The sequence below is a fragment of the Aethalodelphis obliquidens genome, unplaced genomic scaffold, assembly GCF_003676395.1.
Source record: "Aethalodelphis obliquidens isolate GAN/ISIS:26980383/991018 unplaced genomic scaffold, ASM367639v1 scaffold1, whole genome shotgun sequence".
Lineage (NCBI taxonomy): Eukaryota > Metazoa > Chordata > Mammalia > Artiodactyla > Delphinidae > Aethalodelphis > Aethalodelphis obliquidens.
In genome coordinates, this window is record NW_020837945.1 from 65,240,706 (window position 1) to 65,265,280 (window position 24,575).

The 24,575-nt window shown below is 42.6% G+C and overlaps 1 protein-coding gene across 1 annotated transcript in view; it reads left to right on the forward strand.

Annotated features, from left to right (window-relative positions):
- The window catches only part of ARHGAP31 (Rho GTPase activating protein 31), a 113,773-nt gene that overhangs the window by 53,388 nt on the left and 35,810 nt on the right, over window positions 1-24,575 (forward strand). The window contains exons 2-5 of the mRNA XM_027105378.1: window positions 9,652-9,754; window positions 12,345-12,489; window positions 23,026-23,108; window positions 24,289-24,396. Of these exons, the coding sequence (XP_026961179.1) occupies window positions 9,652-9,754; window positions 12,345-12,489; window positions 23,026-23,108; window positions 24,289-24,396 (439 nt within the window). The remainder of the gene's footprint in view (window positions 1-9,651; window positions 9,755-12,344; window positions 12,490-23,025; window positions 23,109-24,288; window positions 24,397-24,575) is intronic.

Consider the following 24,575-nt stretch of genomic DNA (forward strand, 5'->3'; position numbering starts at 1 on the left):
AGGGTGATTGGAAAGGACTTCAACAAACATGGAAATTGCCTCACTAACTTTAGAAAGCCCTTGGGCTTCTTTAATGAAACTTGGTTTTTTTTTGTTTTTGCGGTACGCGGGCCTCTCACTGTTGTGGCCTCTCCCGTTGCAGAGCACAGGCTCCGGACGCACAGGCTCAGCGGCCAGGGCTCACGGGCCCAGCCGCTCCGCAGCATGTGGGATCCTCCCGGACCGGGGCACGAACCCTTGTCCCCTGCATCGGCAGGCGGACTCTCAACCACTGCGCCACCAGGGAAGCCTGAAACTTGTTTTTTTAAAAACCAATTTTTTTCTTTAAAAAAATTATTTGTACCTCACCCTCATTATAGAAAATTCAGAAAAGCAAAATGAAGAATATAGAAAAGCAAAAACATACTATTAGCCTTTCAGTGTGTGTGTGTTTTATCATTTGAGAGATTGTGAAGGGTTGTGTAAACGGGACAGTCGCTCTTTGCTCTTTAAATTTGTGTATCTTTTTCATTTTTATTCTTCTCTTCCCCAGTGTTATTGCAATATAATTGATATACTCCAGTGTATAAGTTTAAGGTGTACAGCATAATGGTTTGACTTACATAAATATATTGTGAAATGATTACCGCAGTAAGTTTAGTTAGCACCCATCATCTCATATACATACAATAAGAAGAGAAAGAAAAGAAAGAAAAAAATGTTTCCTTGTGATGAGAGCACTTAGGATTTACTCTCCTAACAATTTTCGTGTATAATGTACGGCAATGCTAACAATAGTCATCACGCTGTACATTGCAGCTCTAGTAATCATTTATCTTGTAACTGGAAGTTGGTACCTTTTGACAACCTTCATCCAATTCCTGCTCCCCGCTTCCCCCACCCCCTCCTCTGGTAACCACAAATCTGATTTCTTTTTCTATGAGCTTCATGGTTTTTTTAGATTCCAGATATAAGTGAGATCATACAGTATTTGTCTTTCTCTGACTTATTTCACTTAGCATAATACCCTTAAGGTCCATCCGTGTTGTCACAAATGGCAGGATTTCCTTATTTTTATGCTGAATATTATTCTGTTGTATATATATGCCACAACTTCTTTCTTTTTTAAGATTTATTTGTTTATTTGGCTGCACTGGGTCTTTGTTGCTGTGTGCGGGCTTTCTCTAGCTGTGGTGAGCAGGGGCTCCTCTTCACTGCGGTGCACGGGCTTCTCACTGCGGTGGCTTCTTTTGTTGCAGAGCACGGGCTCCAGGCACACAGGCTCAGTAGTTGTGGCTCGCGGGCTCTAGAGCGCAGGCTCAGCAGTTGTGGTGCACGGGCTTATAGTCCCTCCAAGGCACGTGGGATCTTCCCAGAGAGGGATCAAGCCCGTGTCCCCTGCATTGGCAGGCGGACTCCCAACCACTGCGCCACCAGTAAAGTCCCTGCCACAGCTTCTTTATCCACTCATCTTTTGATGGACACATGTTTCCATGTCTTGACTATTGTAAATAATTCTGCTATGAACTGCGATGTGCAGATATCTTTCCAAGTTAGTGGTTTTGTTTCCTTTGGATATGTTCCCAGAAGTGTGATTGCTGGATCATATAGCAGTTTTACTTTTTAATTTTTTTGAGGATCCATACTGTTTTCCATAGTGGCTGTACCAGGTTATAATCTCACTAACGGTGAACAAGGGTTCCCTTTTCTCCATATCCTTGCCAGCATTTCTCTCTTGTCTTTTTTAAAATAAATTTATTTATTTATTTATTTTTGGCTGTGTTGGATCTTCGTTTCTGTGCGAGGGCTTTCTCTAGTTGTGGCAAGCGGGGGCCACTCTTCATTGCAGTGCGTGCGGCCTCTTCACTATCGCGGCCTCTCTTGTTGCGGAGCACAGGCTGCAGACGTGCAGGCTCAGTAGTTGTGGCTCACGGGCCCAGTTTCTCCACGGCATGTGGGATCTTCCCACACCAGGGCTCGAACCCGTGTCCCCTGCATTGGCAGGCAGATTCTCAACCACTGCGCCACCAGGGAAGCCCTCTCTCTTGTCTTTTTGATGATGGTCATTCTAACTTGAGGTGATATCTCATTGTGGGTTTGATTTGCATATTCCTAATGACTAGTGATGTTGAGCATCTTTTAATGTATCTGTTGGCCTTTTGTATATCTTCTTTGGAGAAGTGTCTATCTTTTGCCCATTTTTTATTTGGATTATTTGGTTTTTTGCTATCAAGTTGTTTGACTGCTTTATATCTTTTGTATATTAACCCCTTATCAGATACATGATTTACACATATTTTTCCTATTCCATAGGTTGTCTTTTCATGTTGCTGATTGTTTCTTTGGCTGTGCAGAAGCTTTTTAGTTTGATGTAGTCCTGCCTGTTTATTTTTGATTTTGTTGCTTGTGCTTTATGTGTTATAGCCAAAAAAATCATTGCCAAGACCCATGTCAAGGAGCTTTTTTCCCATGTCTTCTTCTAGGAATTCCGTGGTTTCATGTCTTACATATAAGTCTTTAATCCATTTCAAGTTAATGTTTGTGAGTGGTATAAGATACAGGTCTAGTTTCATTCTTTTACATGTGAATATCCAGTTTTCCCAGCACAAATTTTCCCAGACTGTCTTTTCTCCATTGAGTATTCTTGGCTTCCTTGTGAAATACAATTGACCATATATTCTTGGGTTTATATCTGGGATCTTGGTTTTTTCCCCTGATCTTCTTTTCTGTTTTTTTTTTTTTTTTTTTTTTTTTGCGGTATGCGGGCCTCTCGCTGTTGTGGCCTCTCCCATTGCGGAGCATAGGCTCCGGACGCGCAGGCTCAGCGGCCATGGCTCACAGGCCCAGCCGCTCCGCGGCATGTGGGATCTTCCCGGACCAGGGCACGAACCCGCGTCCCCTGCATCGGCAGGCGGACTCTCAACCACTGCGCCACCAGGGAAGCCCTCTTTTCTGTTTTTATGCTAGTACCATAACGTTTTGTTTACTATAGCTTTATAGTATGGCTTGAAGTCAGGAAGTGTTTTTCATTTTTTTATCAGTATATATTGCTTCTTTAACTTTTTCAAAAGGAACTTAAAAATAGATGTTAACCACTAGGTGTTGAACACCTAAAAGCCATCACCACAGTAAGGTAGGGTCTGCAGTGGTAGAGTTTCAGGCATATGGATAGTCAAGGGCAAGGAACCAAACAGCTCTCCTTAAATGGTGCTTCCATACCTGGCCACTAACTCATGGGATCTGCTCTCTTGATGGGGAGGGTTTGAGTCAGGTAGGTGTAGCTTGGGGCTTTTTCTAAACTTCCTCCTCAGTGTGGTACCATGAAAAAAGCATGAGCTTTGGAGTCAGACAAACCTAGGTTTGGATCCCAACTCTGACACTTAGGAATTGTGATGTTGGGCAACTTACCTAACCTCTCTGAGAATCAGCTTTCACATTTTCAAAATGGAGAATTTTATGTCTTTTGTGGATTGGCTATGATTATAGAATGGAGAATGCTGTTAAAAGAGAGAGAGAGAGAAAAAAAAAAAGCACCTCATGTAGTGCCTGGCACATTAAAAAGTGTTTTCTTCTTTGAAGGACCCAGATATCAATGGAGGACTGAAAACCCATCTGGAGAGTAATGACCAATCCCTTGTTTAGCAAAACATTTCAAGTGCTTGTGTTTTCAAGGCTATTCTAGATGAATGAGACAGAACTATCCTCATTGTCCCTAAAGAGCTCACAGCTTAGTGATGGAGATGACATAGGTTCAGGCAACACCTAGCACTTAGTGCTGGATGAGAGCAGGTTTGCAATAAGTATTTGCTGAATTGGATTTTTTAATGAAAAGTTTTGGGGAAAGGTAATATATTCTTATAGTTCAAAACTCAAAAGTATAAAAGAGTATACAATGAGGAGTCTCCCTCTTACTCATAGCCCTGGCCTCAGCTTCCCAGTTTTTTTTCCCATAGGCAACTGAAGTTATCACTTTATTATGCATCCTTCCATAGATATTTAATGCATATACAAAGGAATTGTAGAGCTGTTCTGTTATTCTCTCTTTTTAAAAAAACAAATGCTTGTATACCATTACACTGGTCTGTGCCTCATTCTTTCTGCTTAACAATATATCTTGGAGACTGCTGTGTATCAGTACATGAAAGTTTCCTCATTCTTTTTGATGACTATATAGTATTCCATTATATGGATATTCTATTATTTATATAAATAGCTTCCTATTGATGAACAATCTCATGCTATTACAAAAATTGCTGCAATGAATTACCTTGTAGATACAGAAATGTTCTAGAATTGGAATAATGAAAAGGTCTGAAATGTGATTGTTGCTTAACTGTCAATATAGTGTAAACCACTTAATTATGTGCTTTAAAAGGGTGAATTTTATGACATTTGATTTATATCTCAATTTTTTTTAAGTTTAGAGAACCAGAAAAAAGAAACTTTACTCCAAGGAGGACAGGCTAAATCCTGACATATTAAAAAAACAATTTTCCTTGGAAAATTGGAAAGCAGTTAATTTGCTTTTTTGTAAAGAACAGAGAACATTATACTTTAAAAAATAAACACCACGAGGGCTTCCCTGGTGGCGCAGTGGTTGGGAGTCCGCCTGCCGATGCAGGGGACCCGGGTTCGTGCCCCGGCCTGGGAAGATCCCACATGCCGTGGAGCGGCTGGGCCCGTGAGCCATGGCCGCTGAGCCTGCGCGTCCGGAGCCTGTGCTCCGCAACGGGAGAGGCCACAACAGCGAGAGGCCCGCATACCACAAAATAAATAAATAAATAAACACCACGAATTTTCAGACTTTTCTATAATTCTACATTAGGTCAGGAAGAAGAGAGAAGAGGTTAAAACAGGGAGGGGAAAGAAGAATCAAAGAGGGAGAGTTGCAGGAGGACAGCGACCCCTCAGGCAAGCCAAGGCCCACAGAGGCTGGGAGGAGCGTGCCACAGGAGACATGGAGGCTCAGGAGACATGGAGGCTCAGGAGACATGGAGACGCAGGAGAGATGGAGGCGCAGGAGACATGGAGGCGCAGGAAGGGACAGAAATACAGAGCAGGAGCTGGCAGAGGGAGAGGTACAGGAGCCACTGTGACGACTCTTAGATTCCTGCGGAATGGAAAGCTGGGAAGCTCTCTGCTGACAACCAGAAATAATAGAAAAGTGATTGAAATCTTTACTTCATCTCTTAAAAAATGCCGTAGTAGAGCAGGCTTATTCACAGCACAGCAGAGCTGTGCTCTCTCCCCCGTGCACAGCAGGAGATTCTTAAAGATTTCTTCCCTGTTCAGCGGCTTGTCTCTCTCTGACTCTCCCCCTGCAAGTGTCAATTCTTCATCCACCAGTGATCCTTGGTCCTTTCTATCACCTCAGTCAAGGTGATGAATATATCCATTATGCCCAAAAGTTTCTTCGGCCCCTCTGCAGCTCCTGCCTCCTGCCTCTTCCCTGCTTTCTCCCACTATAAATTAGTTTGCATTTTCTTGAGTTCTATGTGGATGGAATCATATAGCATGTACTCTTCTATAGAATGGCTTCTATCGCCCGTATGGTATATCATCCCTTGTTATTGCTGAGTAGTAGTCCATTGTATATATGTACCACTAAACTTTACTGTGATGGTTAGGGATGCAGGACCCAGAGAGGGAATGAAATATGACCAGTACAGGACCTTAACAAAAATCCAGAATGGGGCGGGAGGAGAGCCATATTTCCCTAAAACACAAATGCAATTTGCACTGTGAAAGAATGAGGCTGCCATGATCACATAACTGATCAAATAAAACTGTGTTTGTTCCAATATGCGTCTCCACATCTGATCAGATTCCAGCCATACAGGGAAGTGGGGCAGCTTAGCAGGCATTACCTCTGGGGGGATTCAGAGAAATGATTTAATTGCTGGCCTTTTCTGCCCTAAACCCTTGAGGAAGTTTGGAATTGAGGAAAGAAGTACCCCCACGTTATTTTTGAGTATAAAATAACTTTTAGTTGTAGCAAGTTGGACCAAATGAAACAAATGACTTTAAAATGTTTTGTAAATTGTAAAGCACAAATCAAAGGCAAAGCCTTCTTTTCCGTCAGGAACCACCTCAGGATTTATTTTGTGCTCCGATTAAAATTTAACGTTAAAGATCGCTGCTCCAGGAAAAACGAAACCAAACCAAACAAAAAAGGGACTTAGAGAACCATCAGTGCGATAATTCAAAGAAGTCATAATGTTATATCATAATCCGCAACTGTGTGTACCTCTGTAGGAGGAGACTTAATGTTCTTTGGGTCCATGATAGATCCCACAGAACTAGTTCTGTGGCTCCAACCTTCTATAGCAACCTAAACAGACAATGGAGGCTTTCTTTCCATCTATACCTACTCAGCCATTTTGTATCAAGCTTCTATCCTGTCCAGAATCCTAGGGTGTCCCCAGTTTGGTTGGGCCCCAGGAACAACAGCCTAAGGAATTCTGAGACTTTGAGACGATACTCTTGGCAGCCCCTGCAACACCACCGACCAGTATCACCTTTAGAGCCTTGCTCCTTGCTCCCCGAAGTATGGGCTGCAGATTGGCTGTATCTGAATCACCTGGTAATTTGCTAGAAATGCAAATTCTTGACTCCCTCCCTCCACCCTCCCATTGGAATCTGCATGTTAACAAGATCCCGGGGGTTTGTATCCACATTAAAATATGAGAAGCTCTGGTCTAGATCAACTTCAGCATGCATCAGAATCACCTGGGAAGCAACTGCTGCTGCTGGACTTATCTAGGGACCACAGTCTGAGAACCACTGCTCTGACTCTAGAGCTGGATGATTACAGAGATCAAGTGGATCCTTTCCCATTTACTGAGTATGATGGAGAATTCCTATGTCTTCCAACTCGGCCCAAGATGAGAATCCAAGAAAGCTAACACGCCTCAGGGACCAGGACCATGGCCTTTTCCCTTGGGTTGTTTTAATATTGCCTCCTGTTTAAACAGAGCTGTGGACTAGAGGTTCTGGGGCCTCTGTACCAAATTTATGGCAGAGGCTCCATCCGGGAATGTGTTTTCCTCGCCTTTAAAACAAACGGAGCCTGAGGTTATACAACTGAGAGCCATGCTACTGGGAGGTGGGTCTTTGAGAATGGAATAGGACAGAGTGGTGACCCTGCACTGCCCATCTGTGGAGTGTTCCTTATAGAAGCCCTTTGAGGCTGAGGCTTTTGTCTTTGAGTCCTGCTTGGGAATGCTCCGAGCTCTCAATCCACCTGTGCCGTGCAACAGCCATATACCTTGGTACAGACTCACATTGTGAAACACATCAAGGTCAAGCACAGTTCCAGGACTGCTGCCTTTGTATTATGAAGATACACCTCAATGCATAGAAAAGTGACCTCAACCAGAGAGAGACACAAAAGCCATTCTGAATAGGGAGGTGAGTGTTGACTTGTAAGAGGTTGGTCAGCTCTACCCCAACTGCCCATCAGATGGGAGGCAGCAAACTGTTTTCACCAAGACTGAATCTCACAAATGATAAATTTACATCGTATAGAAGCGTCAAATAGGAATAACTGTCATTGTAGAATGCTGCTTATATGCCAGGGTCTGTGCTAAGTATTTACAAGTATTACTTCAATCCTAGCTATGAGGTTAATATCACTGTTATCCTCATTTTACAGATGTGGAAACTAAGAAATGGAATTATTGCGTATTTTGTCCAAGGTTACAAAGGCAGTTTGGCATTCAAACCTGTGCTCTTGACCATGACCTTGCGTGGCAGGTTACAGAGCAACACCTTGTTGTGGGTGGGAAAGAGTCGACCTACTGTGCACAATAGGGATTTTTTTTTTTAAACAATACAACTTTTTTAAGCATGGGAACTCTGTTTGCTTATTTATTTATTTATAAAATTTATTTAGAGGCATGAGGCATAAATAGGGTTCTCACCAAGAACCCTATTTCATAAAATAGATCAAAGTATAGCTTTTCTAACTGAAGCCAGGCAGGGGCTCTGGACCCCTGCCCACACTCACAGCCCCTTCTCCACCACACCCACTCCTACCCTGTTTTCACTCACAGGGAATAGTTCCACCTCTGTGGTCTCTGACCTCAATATTTCCAATCCCAAGTTCACTTCCTGCCCTCTTTCCACCTTGGGTAACTAAGAAGTTTCTCACAAGTTGGTCATGAATGAAAGGGGCAAAACATGGATGTGTCCTGGAGAAGAAAGGCTCTGGGGATGCACAGCCTTTGAGAGGTGGGTGTAATACTTTAAGTATGATGAATTTTACTCAGCACCTAAAATGATAGTTAGTGGTTGAAGGAAATGATGGGGGAGTTGTTTAGAGAGTATTGTAATAGAGAATCCAGGAAGAATGTTGAGCCTGAACACCTAGTATCTACCCATGTAAAAGGTCCAGTCCAGCTTCGTATTGTGTGTGGGTATGATCATGTGCATTAAGCATTAATGGATTGGCTTTAGCCTAATCCAAGGCATTAATAGACTGAGTATGTCTTGGGGGAGTGAGCACAGTGCTAACCCAAGCCCTGGTTCATGGAGTTCCCATACCACCTCTGTGCCTGAGGACTTCAGCACCCAAGGCTTTGGTAGTTCCAGACCATCTACAACACTCTCACAGAGGGACCTCCGATGGATCTGCCCAAGGACCAAAGTGGCAAGTGACTTGCCACTCTCTCCATGCCATCCAGAAGGCCTGTGGCTGCCATTCCGGGTCACGGAGCTGGCTGGGCTGATCAGGTTCAGCCCTGAGGAGAGAATAGCATAGCCAGACCCTTCTACCCAGGCACTGGACTTCTAGAGTGGCAGGAATTTGAGGGGCCGTGTTGGTCCCTTATATGAGGTCCATTCTATCAATGACTGGTTTGACCCATTTGGTGGTGGTGCCGGCGGGGGGGGAGGGGGAGGTTCTCACCTTTAAAAAAAAACACTTAACACCTTTAAATCACCTTTAACATTTTGGCAGATATTCTTCCAGTCTTTTTTCCCTTTGCAGTTTTTTAAACATAGCTGAATTCACAGGGTATATTTGATTTTGTGCCTTGTTCTTGTTTTACCTACCTACATCATAAGCATTTTTCCATGTGTTAAATCACTTTTCATAAGCGACAAGTACTCCTGAGTGAGGTAAATAAATTTACCTGCCCTTTGTTTTCTTCGTGTGTAGACTAGGCAAGAGTTCTCTAATTTTATCACACAACAGTCACCTAGAAGGCTTTTTAAAACACAGATTGCTGGGCGCCACCTCCAGAATTTCTGATTCAGTGGGTGTGAGTGGGGCCTGGGAATTTGCATTCCCAACAGGTTCCCAGGAGATGCTGGTGCTACTGGTCAGGGGACCACACTGGGAGAACCAGTGACATGAGGAGATTGTGTTGGGGGATTTCCAAGGTCACTGCTGGTTTCAAAAATCTAAGTGTTAGCATATTTTACAAATTCTTAAAAAAAAAAAAAGACCTAACTTTTAAAACACATGGGTTTTCTAAACTTTAACAAAACCCTATTTTTTTTAAATATCAAAGAACATCATCTACCATTTACAAGTAATTGTTTCCACTTGTAGCTCATATGCATTCCATACTTACTTCTCTTTGAAGTTACCTCGATTTTTAAAAGGCTATCCTTAAAAGACAGTCAGACTTATACCTAATACTTTATTTTTTCTTTTCCTTTGCATAGTTCCATATGTATTGAAGAGCTGTGCAGAATTTATAGAGACTCACGGCATCGTGGATGGAATTTATCGGCTTTCAGGAGTCACCTCAAACATACAACGGCTAAGGTAAGCCAAAGAATAGCCCCCCAAAGGATTCTCCCATGATCCTTCCTCTGTCCATACCTCTATCTGCAGGTGTTGGGGGTATTAAAAACTGAAGGGATTGAGGGAAGGTTGTCAGGGCAGAAGATCAAGTGCTGATGTTTTCAGATGCCTAACTCTTCTTAATCTAATCAGGAAGCTCACCAATCTGATGTAATTCTTTCCAACAAAAACTCCTGAGGGCTTTTCATCTGTTCCTATGTCTTGCACCAGATTTATCCCTCTTAGGTAGATTCAATTGAACTCAAATGATTTAAATTGCAAGTTGGGAAAAAATGATTTATTATTACTCACTTGCCTACCCACAGCTCAGATCCCCATTACATGGTGTTCAGAACTTGCAGGTCATCGTGAGTTTTTCTCTTGGCACACACTCAACATTTGATATTTCATCTGGTCGAGAAATCAGAAGTCTGCATGATTGTGCATTTCTCTAATTGATGACTGTATTTTTAAAATTATTGATAGAGGAACTATTTCCAATTATATGGATTTATCCTAAACAATTCTAAAATGCATCCTAGAATTTTTTGGAAGAAATTTCTATCACAATGAATTAAGAGGACAGTAATCTTCTTTATATGTATTATATCTGTAAAATAAAGGGAGTGTATATAGTGTAAAATAAAGGGAGTGTATATAGTGTATATATAGAATATATACATTATATATAATATATGTACTGTTCCATGACTAAAAGAATAGGTTTATGTATTTTGAATATTGTTCTTTAATACAAAAAGAACATATTTTAATGTATTTATTATATATTCTTTAGTTACAAATGTAGACTTTTCAAATAAAACATTCTTGTTACAAGATTAATATGTGAAATTTACATGTGCAGGTAATTCATTTTTTTATCTTCTTCCTCCTATTTAGTTTTCTGCCCCTCGTCCTCAAATCTCAATTGTCATGAAACTATACCAAAGGAATAAAACATTCTTTTTACTCCCAGAGAAGTGATAGCTGTTAAAAAATAACTGGTTTATTGCAGCCAAAGTTTTTTAACAGATCTATGTGCTTACATCATTTCACTAATTTATTCACGTGACATTTTTCAGAGTTTCAACAGCAAGTATTTTTAACAGTTTACTCTTAGCTCTGAAACATACTAACAGTAGCTGGTATCGTGGAAGGACATTTGGACAATGGCCAGTTCTTTTTCACTTAAGGACTGACCTTAGCCTTGACAAGGGAAATTTCTGGCTAACTAAATAAGCTCTAGATTGTTTGTGTTCTGCCCTCGTAAGAAAAACACATGCCTATGAATTTGAGGCCATTGCATGGTTTGCTTTTCAAGGCCTCACTCAGTTCCTGTCAGGTTCTGACAGCATCGGGGATTTCCCTTCCCTTTATTAAAGGGGCAGAACCCGACTACAGGAGAATGGGCAGCACGCTGTTTCAAGATGCTGGTTCTGAGAGTCTGGTTGACTTTGTCACTACATGTTTGACCAAATGAATACTCTCAAGAAAGCTAACTTCTCTTCTGCATTAAAGCTCAGCTTTATCATCTTTTAAATATATATATATATTTTTAAAATAAATTTGTTTATTTATTTATTTATTATTTTTGGCTGCATTGGGGTCTTCGTTGCTGCACGAGGCTTTCTCTAGCTGCGGCGAGCGGGGGCCACTCCCCGTTGCGGTGCCCGGGCTTCTCTTGCTGCGAGGCTCAGGCTCTAGGGCGGCCCCAGTGGGTGTGGCTCGTGGGCTCCAGAGCGCAGGCTCAGCAGCTGTGGCGCATGGGCCTAGTTGCTCCGCGGCACGTGGGATCTTTCCGGACCAGGGCTCAAACCCGCGTACCCTGTATTGGCAGGCGGACTCCCAACCACCGAGCCACCAGGGAAGCCCTAAATAGATTTTTAACTTTTAAGTATATATTATTTGAGGCAGTATATTCATGTAACCTTGTTAGTGTTTTTTTAATTAGAAATGAGGCCTGGAATCTGACGACGCTCCCAAGCACCCCACTCTAGGTTGTTTAAGAAGATATTTGTAAGCTCATTTGTCCTGTGGGAGTCACTATCAAGCAGCCTAGAAGTTTCCATTCAGCATCAAAGGGAGAGTTGATTGAAGTTCTCAAACCTTGAGTTTGAGTCTCCAGATAAAACAAGTTTGCTGACATGAATATGTGGACGTGAATGATAACAATCTGACTCACCCTGGTTTTGGTCTCTCCTCCAAGAAAGAGAAGTTCATTTAAAACAATATTTTGGAAAAACTGAACTCTCAACAGGGTTTTTGGAAAATTGTTTTCGTATTTCCCCACTGTTCATAATGGAGACTACAGACATAATGCCATGAGAAATCCTTTTGTAAATGGGATTATGTCTTTCTAATTACAGCAGCTTCTGCAGGGAAGATCCAGACCTGAAGTGGAAATCTTTCCTGTAGCTTCCTTGTGCCTGAAATAGAAGGTCTTTTTGAGTCAAGGTCAAAAATATGGTCAGATCAGCAGTTTAGGGTCTTTTTACCCCCTAAGCAGCCAAGTAGCTGCTGACATAGAACACATGTTCCTGGGATTGTTATGTCTCTGTCTGTGTTGTTTCAGGCAAGAGTTTGGCTCAGATCAATGTCCAGATCTGACAAGGGAAGTGTACCTCCAGGACATCCACTGTGTGGGCTCCCTCTGCAAGCTCTACTTTAGGGAGCTGCCCAACCCCCTCCTGACTTATGAGCTCTATGAGAAATTCACGGTGAGTGTTTGGATTTCCGTTATGGTTACTGGGTGGGATGCATGGATGGGCCAAGGAAAGTTTCAGCACTAAAATTACAATAATAATACTCACCAGATGGTTGCCATTATCTTGGTGATGGAAGTAGGATGGTACAGTGAGGAAAGCAAGGTAGTGGGACTGTTTGCTAAATTTTTCCTTTCTTCAATTTTCAGAATCATGTTTGTTTGTGTGTAAGAACTGGGTTAAATCATCTCCACATTTATGTAACCAAATGCGTGTCATTATATAGGGAGGAAACTAAGAACCAGAGAATGAAGTGACTGGCCCAAGGTCACTCTGCCCCCTAGCAGGACAGGAACCTGAGGCTCCAGATGCTACCCCCCGTGGCTAATTCATTTCGGGCTATTCCTTCCGTGTTTCTTTTGGGGGTTGCACAAAGAGGTAGGGGGGTAGAGAAGGGAGAGAGAACAAACAGAAGTCAACAGAGAGGTCAGAAAGCTGGGAAGAGAAAAGATTCTGGGAAAAGCAGCCGAGAGGGAGTGCAGGTTAGGCCAGTGAGTTGGATTGGTGGAGGATGGATGGGCAAGAGCAGAACACATATATAGCAGCTGTATGGTCACCAAATAGGGTCCCCAAAGGAAAATGAGAGAGGAGAATAAATGCTTAGAGCATGTCTTTTTAAAAAAAAAAAAAATCTTTATTGGAGTATAATTGCTTTACAATGGTGTGTTAGTTTCTGCTTTATAACAAAATGAATCAGTTATACATATACATATGTCCCCGTATCTCTTCCCTCTTGTGTCTCCCTCCCTCCCACCCTTAGAGCATGTCTTTAAAGACAGCATTAAAAATAGGGCTTGGACATTTGGCTGCAGGTGGGGAGGTGCAGAGTAGGTGAAGAGCTGGGTTTAACCAAGGTTGAGGCTCAGCTAGAAAAAGAGGAGGAGGGATATGAGAGTGTGTGCAAGGGAGTGATTGAAATAATTGACCATAGAAATTTGTCTGGATAAGAAGGGAAATGAGGGCCTAAGGCAGGTAACAATGAAAAAGTAGATCAATAGGTCATTCATCCCAGTAAGGTCAGCAGACTGTTGGAGTAGGGTGGTCAGAGGGGATGTTTGAAATTAAGGTTATGAAGGAGTTGCAATTATTGGTAAGGACCAGATCTAGGCTCTAACCCTGGGAAGGAATCTTTCTTATGGCTCTTGTAATGAACTTATTTTGAGCATATAAATGTTCTTCAGTTTGAAATTATATAGGGATAAATGAATGGTTTTTAAAAATTGGGTGTGGACCATTAAAATAGATTTAGGAGTTTTCAGTGATACAGGGAAACACTCACTATGATAATTGGAAAAAGCAGGTACACAGTTGTATATTAAGACATGATTAAAAAGAAAGATGTTCACAAGATTAATAGCTATTTATTTCAATGATGGGATTATAGATAGTTTTCCCTGCTTCTTTATACTTTAACTTTCAAAATCTTATCCACTAAAAATACATTAACTTTTTAAAAATAAATTTATTTATTTATTTATTTATTTATTTTTTGCTGCATTGGGTCTTTGTTGCTGCGTGCGGGCTTTCCTTAGTTGTGGTGAGCAGGGGCTACTCTTCGTTGCGGTGCGTGGGCTTATTGCGGTGGCTTCTCTTGTTGCGGAGCACGGGCTCTAGAGCACAGGTTTAGTAGTTGAGGTGCACGGGCTTAGTTGCTCCACAGCATGTGGGATCATCCCGGACCAGGGCTTGAACCCATGTCCCCTGCATTGGCAGGCAGATTCTTAACCACTGTGCCACCAGGGAAGCCCCCCATTAATTTTTTAATTAAAAAAATATTAGGTCAAAACATACAAACAAACAAAAGTGGGCATAAATGTTGACCACTTGAAAAGCCAGCATAAACCAGCTGAGGGGACTCTTAAAGATCTAAGAGGACCTTGAGATCTAAGGCAGAAGGCAAATGAGCCTCCACTCTGCATGGCTAAGTCATTAATAATGGCAGCCTTTGACCCTCCAACTACAGAGGAGTCTTTCCTGGAACCAGGAGAAAAGGTTGTGGGTCTTGTGTGTCTGTCAGATTATCATCATCATCATGATATATAATACTCAATAAAAATAATCATCCTCAATAAAAGGCAATTTGGAAAATGGGGGAAAGTAGAAAGGAAACCTTGGTCTCTCTTCTTAAAGACCAGAGACAACTACGATTAACACAGGGTTATTTCCTTCATTCTTTTACTCTTTGCATAGTGTTTTTGTTGTGTTCTGTTTTTCTAAACCAAACTAAATTTTTATTGTAAAAATTAAAGCAATCCAGAAGAATATAAAGGAGAAAGTATAAATCACCTGAAATCTCATGTCCTAGGCATATTTTCTATTAACATTTCAGGAGACATCCTTACAGATCTCTTTGTCTTTCTCTCTCTGTCTCTCCCGTTCTTTCTCCCAACTTTTGTTCCTCGATACTACATATTGCTGTTTTGGAATGGTGCTAATTCAACAGTGTGACCATCTTTCCATGGTAACAAATACAAAGAGGCACTCTTTTTACAGTGTATTCTCTCATACACCCGATGATTTCTTAAACCAGTTTCCTACTGATGGACATTTAGACTTTTTGTTTCTTTCTTTCTTCTTCTTTTTTTTTTTTCTTTTGGGCCGCACCATGCAGCATGCGAGATTTTAGTTCCCCAACCAGGGATCAAACCCACGCCCCCTGCAGTGGAAGTCTTAACCACTGGACTGCCAGGGAAGTCCCAGGACTTTTTGTTTCTTAACATTTTGCTTTTTATAAACAACATTATAGTGATATAATGTTGTATATATAGTGATATAATGTTGTATATACTAAAATATAGTATATTTTTGTACATATATCTTTATACTTTTGTCTGTTTACATCCTTATGAAAAATATCACAGAAGAAGATTTACCGAGTAAAAAGTGCTTATTTAAAATTTTGTCACACGTTGCCAAATGGTTCTGTAGAGAGACAAGAATGTTCTTTTTCCTGCAGCCTTGCCAACACTGAGTATTTTCAATTTGTTAAACTGTTTGACAATCTCAGTCAACCAAAAATATATCTTACTGTTCTTTTAATTTGTGCGTAAGACTTTCTTGTTTGTTTTCTGCATAGTTTTAGTCTTCTTATCACTATACAGTTTCATCCTTGAATAAGACAACAATATCATCACGTTAACTAACTGAGTGAGTCTAATTTAACTAAATTTCATTCTATGATAGATGGGGGTAGATAGGAATTCTTGTCTAGAGACTTGAGAAATACAAGTTTCTTCTTAGATCTTGTTTAGAGGCTCAGAAGAAAACCCATGCTGATCTCTCCCCACTTGTGTTCCCTGACATTGCTAATCATTCTATCTCCCACAGCGACAAAAAATACCAAAGCAATGTTATTGTCCGCTGGTCGTCAAATCTCAAGAAAACTTAACATTGTATTTAAACATAGTTTAGTGACAGTAAGAAATAAAATAAAAATGTTTTGTTGTGACAACTGAGTTCTACATACGTAGGACCTAGTGATGTTAACTATGTAGAAAAATTTATCATTGAGTAGATTGCTTTGATCACAGTGACGAATTATGAAAATATAAGCAAACCTTCTACAGGGACATGGGAACAGCTCTATCACATTGTCACGCATTCTTACAATGATTTATTTAAACTCACTTGCACAGCTGAAGTAGAATAACATTTCAATGGAATATAACAGAATTAGAAAAATATTAATAGAATAATAATAATTATGATATCTGCCACTTATTGAGTGCTTACAATATGATAAGCTTATTACAAATATTATTTCATGCAATCCTCAAATAACTCTGTGAAGTAGGTTTTATTGCCTCTTTTATAGATGAGTAAATTGAGGCTCCGAGTGACTTTTGCCTCGGTTTGTACAGCTAGTAAATGGAAGTAAAGATTTAACATTCTGTCTCAGAACTACCACACTATTTTCAAAATAGATTTAACAGCTCTTAAATAGGCTCAGGTATTAAATTATTTAATATGAAATAAGGAAAACATCCCAAACTGGTGAAGGAAAAATTCAATAAACAATGTTAGGAAAATTGGCTAAGTGTTGGGAAAGGGGAGAAGTCAAGTTACATTCTTACCATTTAGCGAATTTCAGGGTGGAGAAGGGCTTTCTAAGAATAAAAGCAAAGGAAAAAAAAATCACCAAAGACAAATTTAACAAACTAAACTACATATAGATTATTGTTTTCTCTATTTAAAAATACATTAATAGGGCTTCCCTGGTGGTGCGGTGGTTAAGAATCCGCCTGCCAATGCGGGGGACACGGGTTCGAGTCCTGGTCCAGGAAGATCCCACATGCCGCCCACGTGCAGCAACCAAGACCCAACGCAGCCAAAAATAATAAAATAAATAAATTTAAAAATACATTAACAAAATTAAAAGACAAATGACTATGGAAAACATCTACAATAAAGATGGCAGGAGATTAATATTTTTAATTATCTAAAACTCCTACCTATCAATAAAAAATAAACAGATAACACCCTGAAAAACAAATGAGCAAAGAACCTCAACAGACAATTCCTAGAAGAAATATAATTATTTAAAAAGTATAAATGGGGGGCTTCCCTGGTGGCGCAGTGGTTGAGAGTCTGCCTGCCGATGCAGGGGACACGGGTTCGTGCCCCGGTGCGGGAAGATTCCACATGCCGCGGAGCGGCTGGGCCCGTGAGCCATGGCCGCTGAGCCTGCGCGTCCGGAGCCTGTGCTCTGCAACGGGAGAGGCCACAACAGTGAGAGGCCCGCGTACCGCAAAAATAAATAAATAAATAAATAAATAAATAATAAATAAATAAATAAAAAGTATAAATGGGGAATTCCCTGGCAGTCCAAGGGTTAGGACTCTGCTCTCTCAGTGCAGAGACCAGTTTCCCTGGTCGGGGAACTAAGATTCCACAAGCCTCGCAGCCAGTAAATTAATTAATTAATTAAAAAAAAAAAACAACTTAAAAAATATAAATGTATTAGAAAAATATATTTGCATATTAGAGAAACATTTTTTAAATGTTAGTATTTCATGCTGCCTAGCCTGTGGTGACACTGGCTCTTTCATAGTTTTCTACTGCAAGTGTAAATTGGCTGGACATTGCAGAAAGTCATTTGAAATTACTATCAAGAGTCCTAAAATGCTCATATTTTTTAATACAGTAACTCTGTTCTAGGACTCCATTCTAAGATAATAATCAGATGCGCACACAAATAATTGATTTACAAATATTTCACTGCCATATTACAATAACAAAACTGGGGAGTAGCTACACGTCTAACACTAAGGGATGGGTTAAATAAATGATAATAAATCTATTGTTTTCAATCCTGTGTAGCTGTGAAAAGTCATATTTCTGAAGACTATTTGCTGTCCATAATATAAAGTTAAATGGAAAAAAGCAGTATAGGCAACTAAATAGGAAATGATGCCAGTGTTCATGTTTGGTGCTGGGGAGCCCAGACCCATTGCTTCTTTTAATGCTTCACATGTGAGTAGGTTAATAGTAGTTATGTCTGGGTGGTGGGATAGCAGGTGCTTTTTATTTCCTTCCAGTACATGTATTAGTTTCATGAGGCTGCTGTAACAAATTACCACAGGCTTGGTGGCTTAAACAACAGAGAGTTATTCTCTCACAGTTCCAGAGTGCAGAAGTCTGAAATCAGTTTCACTGGGCTGAAGTCAAGGTGTCAGCAGGGCCATGGTCCTTACAGAGACTCGAGGGGGAAACCTGTTCCTTGCCTCCTCCAGCTTCTGGTGGCTGCCGGCATGCCTGGGCTTGTGGCTCCCTCCCATCTTTGCCTCCGTGGTCACACTGCCTTCTCCTGTCTGTGTCAAATCTCCTTCTGCTTCCCTCTTTAAAGGATACCTGTGACTGGATTTAGGGCCCACCTGGATAATCCGCGAGAATCTCCTGATCTCAAAAGCCTTCACTTAATCATACCTGCAAAGACTCTTTTTCCAAATAAGGTAACATTTACAGGTTCTAGAGATTAGGATCTGATATCTTTGGAAGCAACTCTTCAACCTACTACACTACATTTTATTTTTATCAGAAGAAAAGTTCATTTTAGGAAAAACTCAATTTGGGTCAGATTGATTTAGCTAAAATTGTTACACCCAAGATAGAGAAAAGTTGCTGCTTCAGGATTTTTAGAGAAGGCAGTTTAGAGAGGCATTAAATTTTATATTGAAATTACGTCTTTGTGTATCAGTCTCCTTCATTGAACTGTAAGCTTCCTGAGGACAGAAACTGTATTTATTTTATTCATTATTGTGCTTCCTTTCCCTGCTCTCCAGCTACCAGAGAATGTTGTGACTGTTACCTAGTAAGCATTTGCTGGCAGGTTGCTTGACCCACACATGTCATCTGAAGTGTCACTGGGGGTGGACCACTGGTGTGTGGCATCAGGCAGAGGCTGACTGGCTGTGAGCTCAAGATAGCTGCCAATGGGGCAGCAGCCAACTGTCCTGGGTTGCCAGGGACTCCCCTACTTTTAACTCTGAAAAGTCCTGTGTCCCAGGAAACTCCTCGATCTCAGGCAAACTCTGCTGATTGGTCACCCTGCCAGGAGCCAAAAGTTGAGGGGAATTGTCTCAGCAAACCTGGTGCTCCTCACTCGGGAGGTTTGGTTCTCGATGGTACTGTCCTGGAAGTGTGGCCAAAATGAGACTTTCTGGCATTTTCAAATGCAAAGCAAAAGACGGACTCATTCACTTATTTCATATAACAAATGTCTGTTGAACACCTGCTACGTATACCAGGCAGGCACAGTTCCAGGTGCTGGGGGTTTAATGGTAAGCAAGACAGATAAAATCCTTCCCCTCGTGAAACTTACATTTTAATGAAGGAGATAGATGATAGATGAATTTAAAGCATAGCTCTATAATCTGAACTGTTGATAAGCAATACGAAGCCAGCTAATGCAGAGTACAGGGCAGAGAAGGATGGGGACTGCTATTTTTGGTAGGATAATCAAAGGTCTGTCTATGAGGTGATATTTAAACAGAGACAAGGATGAAGTGAGGGAACAAATTGTGCAAATATCTGGTGGAAGAGGGTGCTGAGAAGAAACAGCAGGTGCAAAGGCCCTAGTCGAGGACATGCCGAGCTTGCTTGAGGGAATATATGGAGGCCAGCTTGGCCCATAGGGAGCAGGCAAGGAGAAAATGATGGGAGACCGGGAATTTGCAGATGGGCCAGGTCACGTAGTTATGCTTGCTGCCATGGGTGTGACAAAGACAGGTAGGTATAATGACTGTCTGGAAGAGAACAGTGGTTGTCTCTGGAGACTGAGGGTCTGCAGTTGGAAGTCAGACTAACTTTCTTCTGTGTATTCCTTTGAATGCTTTGCTTTTTTTTTTTTTTTTTTTTTTTTGCGGTACACGGGCCTCTCTTGCTGCGGAGCACAGGCTCCAGACACGCAGGCTCAGCGGCCATGGCTCACGGGCCCAGCCGCTCCGCGGCATGTGGGATCTTTCCAGACCGGGGCACGAACCCATGTCCCCTGCATCGGCAGGCAGACTCTCAACCACTGCGCCACCAGGGAAGCCCGCTTTGCATTTTTAAAATCATGTGCATGAATTACTTTTTAACCTAACAGCTTAAAATAATTAAAAATAATAAAGGTGGCTTTATAATAATTTTTAAATAATTAATACCAAATAAAGGGTAAAAACTGAGTTGCGGCTGGGCGCAGTTGGAAGGGACAGCCACGGGTTGTTTGTCCCCCCTGGTGATGGGCCTTCCCCGGGCGGCAGGGGTAGAGGTGGTATTCAGGTAAGCAGAAGAAAGTAGAGCCTGGGCCCCGCCAGAGGGGACTGGAGTCCAGCCTTCGCAAGAGTCCTCCAAGGGCAGGAAGCTGGTTTTAGGGATACTGACTGGAAGAGAACAAATAGTCACAGAGTCAGCCTAGATCTTTTAAGGTTTAGCTGTTAGCAAGATTGGCTTGGCTAATGTTGAGTGAAATTCTCTTCCAGGCAAAAAATTGGGGTGGGCAAAATTTCAACTCCTTTCTCTCAATTCCCCACTGATGGATTCTGCTCTCCTAATGGGTGAAGACAAAGAGATCGAAAAATAGCTTTGCAGTGAGCAGACCCTCTGGGAGAAAAACAAAGATCTAGAGAGATTCCAAATAGGATTGGGGTGTGATAGGGAGAGGCTATAAATAGTGAAATGAACACCAGTCCCAAATGGGACCTGCAGGCATCAGGGGTGAGCCCGCCCAGCCTCTCAGAACAAAGGTGACTAACATCTTCCTAAAGTATTAAAGGAACTTTCCATGAGGGCTGTTGAATTGACCTACACCTTTTTTTCCCCAGACACATTTTTAGAAAGTGGGGGGAAGAGGGGGAGGCTTGGGAAGGGTGTGTGTGTACAAAACTTTGCAAAGCTCATCCCAGCTTTGCTGAGAGAGGAAGAGAGGCCTACCTCTCCTCCCCATGTGCAGGATAGAATGTGGGAGGATCCACACCCACATTCCTCTGCCCCTCCTTCCCCTGAGCTCTCTCCCCTCACTTGCTTTATGAGATCCTCCCTGTCTTGGGAATCAGGGTCTTCTCCACAAATCTGTTTTCTAAATGACAGCTCCCAGGAAGAGGGCAGAGGCGTCAGGTGTTTACTCCAGGCCCCATGCTTGTCCTCACCCTCTACATCCTCCACGTCTCAAAAAGCAAGGATTGCCACAGAGATCATGCTTATGCCGGCTCCGTTCTCAGGCTTGCAAACCCACCAGAAGATTGAGACACCTGTGATTGTGACCCTCCCAGCCCCGCATTTCTCCCCATTTCTGATTAGGAAATGAAATCTAGTTTTCCCACATAGAAATTTTTGATTGCCTTTGAAAATTGTTAGCTTCTGTGAATGCTTTACTTCAATGAAGTAAAAAAGTCAAACAAAAACAACTTGGTGGTCAAAGCTCTGGCATGATGTCCCACTTAGGGAAATGGAGCACGGGTAGTCCAACAGATCGACAGGGAGCGCCTGCTGTGTGGCAGGCACGTCCTAGGCACTGGGACTCATCACATCCCTGCACTTACAGACCTTACATCTAGCAAGGAAGACAGACAACAAGCAATAAGCCTAATAAATAAGTACATTATACGTATGAGTAATGATGGCAAGTGCTGTGGGAAAAATGGAGACAAGCGAGGCGGGTTGGAAGGTCTGGGTTGGGGGAGCGTGTTGGAGTTCTCCTCCAAGTGAGACCAGAACAGACACAGCAAGTGTGGCCTAGGATAGGGTCCAGCAAACAGAAGGTGCCCCATAAAGTTCATTTCCTTCCACTTTTCTGTGCCCCCAAATTCTCATTACTGAGGGTTTGAACTTCAGCCTTTACATTCAAGAAAGAAATGACAGTGAATGACCGAACAGCATAAGAAAACCACACCACAGTTAGGATCTTCAAATTAGAGAATATATTTTCTGATTATACTTTTCATTACATATAAATGCAAAGCGAGTTTCCAGCACTGTGAGGAAATACAAAACTGTGTAAGTCACGTATGCCTGAATTCTCAGGATCCCAAGGATTGAAGTGAGCTTAGGAGCCTCTTTTCAAGTATCTCTTGACCTGAGTGGGATTACATAGTTATTATGCATATGAAAGGACTCAGGGAGCTGTAGCAGAAGATTTGTACATGTTTAATATATGTAAACTATACCTCGGTAAAAAAAAAAAAAAAAAAAAAAGATGTCATTACCACTGACCTTGAACTTAGGTATGGCTCCCATGCTGTCAGTCTTGAGCACTCAGCCACTGCACTGGGAGGGGCCCTTGAGCCTGAGCACAGGCAGGACAGAGTCTCAGGACGGGACACAGGGGACTCTGCCCAGGGACACCTGTGTTGTGCAGGAGCCCCAGGCAGGACTGTGACCACACTGCCTTTACTGAAACCCCAGCCTCTCCTTGAGGGCCTGGGCTGAGGGGGGAACCAAATACCCACACCGGAAACAACCAGAGAGCAAGTCCGGACAAGGCCACCAGGTCTCAGGGGCAAAGCTCTTATCCTGCTGAGAAGGCACGGCTTCACGTCGTTCCTGCTTCCTGGCATCAATGACAGGCAGCCGGGTCAAGGGTTAGTCTCAGGCTAGGTGGGGAGTGGCTGTTTGCACCCAAAAAGATAGCTGGCTGAGTAAACAGGGAGCCAACCTCTCATCTCCATCTCACTCTGTCTCCCTGTCTCTGTTTCTCTCTCCCAGTGTGAGTCTCTGTGACTCTCTCTGCCACACGGGACACACCCAAGATTCTACACCTTTTTTACCAGATACCTACCAAACATCTGAGGATGCACAGAGACCCTGTGTGCCCACATTGTTAGACACCTCCCATCATGAACACTCAGAGATTTTAGGTGGTTTGTTTTTTCTAGAAAAGCATGCCTCCTGGAAGGACAATCTCGAGGCATGGCTGGGAGGCTGGAGTACCAGAAGCCTAAGTAAAACCCGCAGACACAGGTGGGTGTCCCCCTTCTCGAGCACTCACTGGACTGCTTCATTTCCTCTCTGCAGGAGGCGGTGTCCCATTGCCCGGAAGAAGGCCAACTGGCCCGAATCCAGAATGTTATCCAGGAGCTCCCCCCATCCCATTACAGGTAAGAATCCTTGGTAAAAGCAATTCACAGCCTCTCGATGTGATGTAATACCATAGATGCAGGCTAGCATCATAAAAGGGAATAAATTCAGTGGACAGTAGCTCTCCCGGGGCAGGTTGAGGGGAGAGAGCAGGTCACTTTTATCAGAGTGAGTTGGTGCCTGACCAGAGACACTGGTGGGAAGGGACAGCCCATGTCTAAGTTACTTTCAGAGCACCCCTCAGAGTCCCACAAGAATCATTCTGATCACAGAAGCCAGCCTCACAGAGATAGTCTAGGTTCTTACTGAGGTTCATAGCACAACCAAATCTATGGAAACCAAGATGGTTCTTTTTTATTTTTCGCGGTACGCGGGCCTCTCACTGTTGTGGCCTCTCACGTTGCGGAGCACAGGCTCTGGACGCGCAGGCTCAGCGGCCATGGCTCATGGGCCCAGCCGCTCTGCGGCATGTGGGATCTTCCCGGACCGGGGCACGAACCCGTGTCCCCTGCATTGGCAGGCGGACTCTCAACCACTGCGCCACCAGGGAAGCCCCACCAAGATGGTTCTTAAACAGGGTTTGACTGTTGCTTTTGAGCATTTGGCTGACTGTTCTGTCTGTATGCTTATCAGTACCATCCCCTCCATCATTTCATCCTTTCATTTCATTCTCACAATTTAGCCCCTAATCCTACCACCTTTCCCATTGCTCCCTAAGCCTGCCCAGCTTTTACCAAGGGGGCAGGTTTTGATGTGGTATAAGGCTTCCCAGCAATAACAGATGTTATTCATCCATCAAATGAGCTCCCTAACAAGTGCCAGGTACCTGTAGTTGCGAGAATTACAATAAAAGCTGAGATGGGGCCCAGTTTCAAGACAGTATGAGGCAGTGCTGCCCTGGGTGAAAGGAGGCACAGGCTCCAAGTGATGTGAGTCCCCTATTCTGTCTCTGGCTGGTGCTCCAAGGGCCTCAGCTGACTTCTGTCAAACCCACCTCTTCCCCACCCACAGCCAGTATTCCTGAGGCTAAGAAAATTGCTTCCATCTATCTTGATATCTTCCTGATAGTCCTCCAAAATTCATGAGATAGAAATATTTTAGAGTCTTTTAAACTCAAACTTTAGAAATTATCTCCAGATTCAGGCTTCACACAGGCTCCAAAGTTTCTTACTTTGCTTTTTAAAAAATGAACCGTTACAGGACCTTGGAATACCTGATTCGACACCTGGCCCACATCGCCTCCTTCAGCAGCAAGACAAACATGCATGCCAGGAACCTGGCCCTGGTGTGGGCTCCAAACCTCCTCAGGTAACCACCACCCCTCACCTCACTACCCCAGTGAGCTCAAAGCAGCCCCCAATTCAAACAAAGACTGGACTCTTCAAAACCGAAGCCCCTTGTAGACAAACCTTTGGCTAAGTGGTTGTCGCACGTGGGAATTAAAGGTGATTTTTAAATTTTTTTAAAAATAAATTTATTTTATTTTT